The 2,147-nt window shown below is 40.3% G+C and overlaps 1 protein-coding gene across 1 annotated transcript; it reads left to right on the forward strand.

Annotated features, from left to right (window-relative positions):
* The first annotated feature begins 853 nt into the window (after positions 1-853).
* LOC101652260 (olfactory receptor 2D3-like) lies at positions 854-1,777 on the forward strand. The gene has a single exon (XM_004716442.1). It carries the CDS (start codon positions 854-856, stop codon positions 1,775-1,777), a length of 924 nt encoding a protein of 307 aa, XP_004716499.1.
* Positions 1,778-2,147: the final 370 nt, after the last annotated feature.

A 2,147-nucleotide genomic window follows, 5' to 3' on the forward strand; every position in this document is an offset into this window, starting at 1 on the left:
AAGGAATACATTCCTCTAGGGTGTTATTGTTCTTTATTTTTGTTTTGAATTAACACTGTTAATTTATTTAGTTTTTAATTAATCTTAATGTTATTAACAGTACTCTGTAATTTCTTTTCATATCACCTTTCCCTTTATTTTTTTGAGGGTTTTTTTTAATCATTTTATTAGGGGCTCATACAACTCATCACAATCCATACACATACATCAATTGTGTAAAATGCATTTATACATTCATTGCCCTCATCAATGAGGACCTCATCAATGCCGGGGTTTTAGTGGAAAGACTTAAATAATAGACTTGTCTATTATTTGGTTAAAAGGTGGTTTCCTAGGATGGCCTCAGTTCTAGGTCAGAAGTGTTTTAAGGCCAGAGTCTGGCAGGGGGACTTGTGGGTCTGCAGGGAAGGGTAGAGTAGTTCTTTAGAACTATTTGGTAAATATAATAAAGGAAATCAATTTTCATAAAGGCTATCAGACAGTTTTTAGACAAAAATAAAACTGGTTGTACCGCAATATCCATTCATTGGGTTCTCAAACTTAGATAACGGTCTTCGTAAGACTATTAGTCTTTAATAGTCTAACCCAGGTTTGATCATAAAGCTATTAAGAACAATTTCTTGAGACTGCAGCTACTGAAAAGAAAAACTCAGAAGTGTTTTTTAATTGTCATAACTACTGAATCAAAGTAAAACTCAGTCTTTAAATAAATGAAAGCTGGTAAGAAGTACACATAAATAATGCAATTTAGGTCACTGGTTAAATAAATACAAACGTCACTAATTTGTTTTATAACCAACATATATATATATTTCTTTTCTTGATGCTGACCTGTATGAAGAAATAAACATTCATGGGAGAAGAGAACCACACCTCTGTGACTGAGTTTGTCTTCCTGGGCCTCTCCCAGGATCCACAGACACAAGTCCTGCTCTTCTTCCTCTTTCTGATCATCTACCTGCTGACTGTGCTGGGAAACCTGCTCATCATTGTGCTTATTCACATAGACTCCAGACTCCACACACCCATGTACTTTTTCCTTAGGAACCTGTCCTTTGCTGACCTCTGCTTTTCAACTACCACAGTTCCCCAGGTGCTAGTCCACTTCCTGGTAAAGAGGAAAACCATTTCCTTTGTTGGGTGCTCGATGCAGTTAGTTGTTTTGCTTCTGGTGGGGTGCACAGAGTGTGCACTGCTGGCAGTGATGTCCTACGACCGCTATGTGGCTGTCTGCAAGCCCCTGCACTACTCCACCATCATGACTCATTGGGTCTGTGTCCAGCTGGCCATCGGGTCCTGGGCCAGTGGGGCAGTGGTGTCCCTGGTGGACACCACATTCACATTGCATCTACCCTACAAGGGAAACAACATCATTAACCATTTCTTTTGTGAACCTCCTGCCCTCCTCAAGCTGGCTTCAGCAGACACCTACAGCACAGAAATGGCCATCTTTGCCATGGGTGTGGGGATCCTCCTAGCTCCTGTGTCCCTCATCCTTATCTCCTACTGGAATATCATCTCCACTGTGATCCGGATGCAGTCTGGAGAGGGAAGGCTCAAGGCTTTCTCAAACTGTGGCTCCCATCTCATTGTAGTTGTGCTCTCCTATGGCTCAGCAATCTTTGCCTACATGAGACCGAACGCCAAGAAAATGAGTGACGGGGATAAAGTGATCTCTGTGTTCTACTCAGTCATCACATCGATGATGAACCCCTTCATTTACAGCCTGAGGAACAAGGATGTGAAAGAGGCATTTTGGAAAGCATTTGGAAGATAGACCCTGACAGATGCAGTGATCATTATTTTTATATATGTTCATGGAGAAGAAAACCTTTCAAGCTGTTCAACACTTCTGACAAATTGCTTTCACATCCTAGATAATCTTTCACAAATCTATACCTTGTGGTTCGAGTTCTTCTTAGAACCATTTTCTAGCTGCCTGTCAAGCTTTTAATACTGAACAGAGTTTTCTTTATTGTGCCTTTTTTGGTTGAACCATTCATTTTCACTTAAGAATGTTCTTTCCATTGGTTCTAAAGTTACAGCTACTCGCCATATTCATCCCATGCCAACACACATAGATTATAGAATCCCAACTAATATATACCCTAAATCCCCCCAATTTCTAGGAACCAAAATCAATGTGG

Source organism: Echinops telfairi, unplaced genomic scaffold (assembly GCF_000313985.2).
Source record: "Echinops telfairi isolate 266 unplaced genomic scaffold, ASM31398v2 ScPeMD7_60;HRSCAF=208, whole genome shotgun sequence".
Taxonomy (NCBI): domain Eukaryota; kingdom Metazoa; phylum Chordata; class Mammalia; order Afrosoricida; family Tenrecidae; genus Echinops; species Echinops telfairi.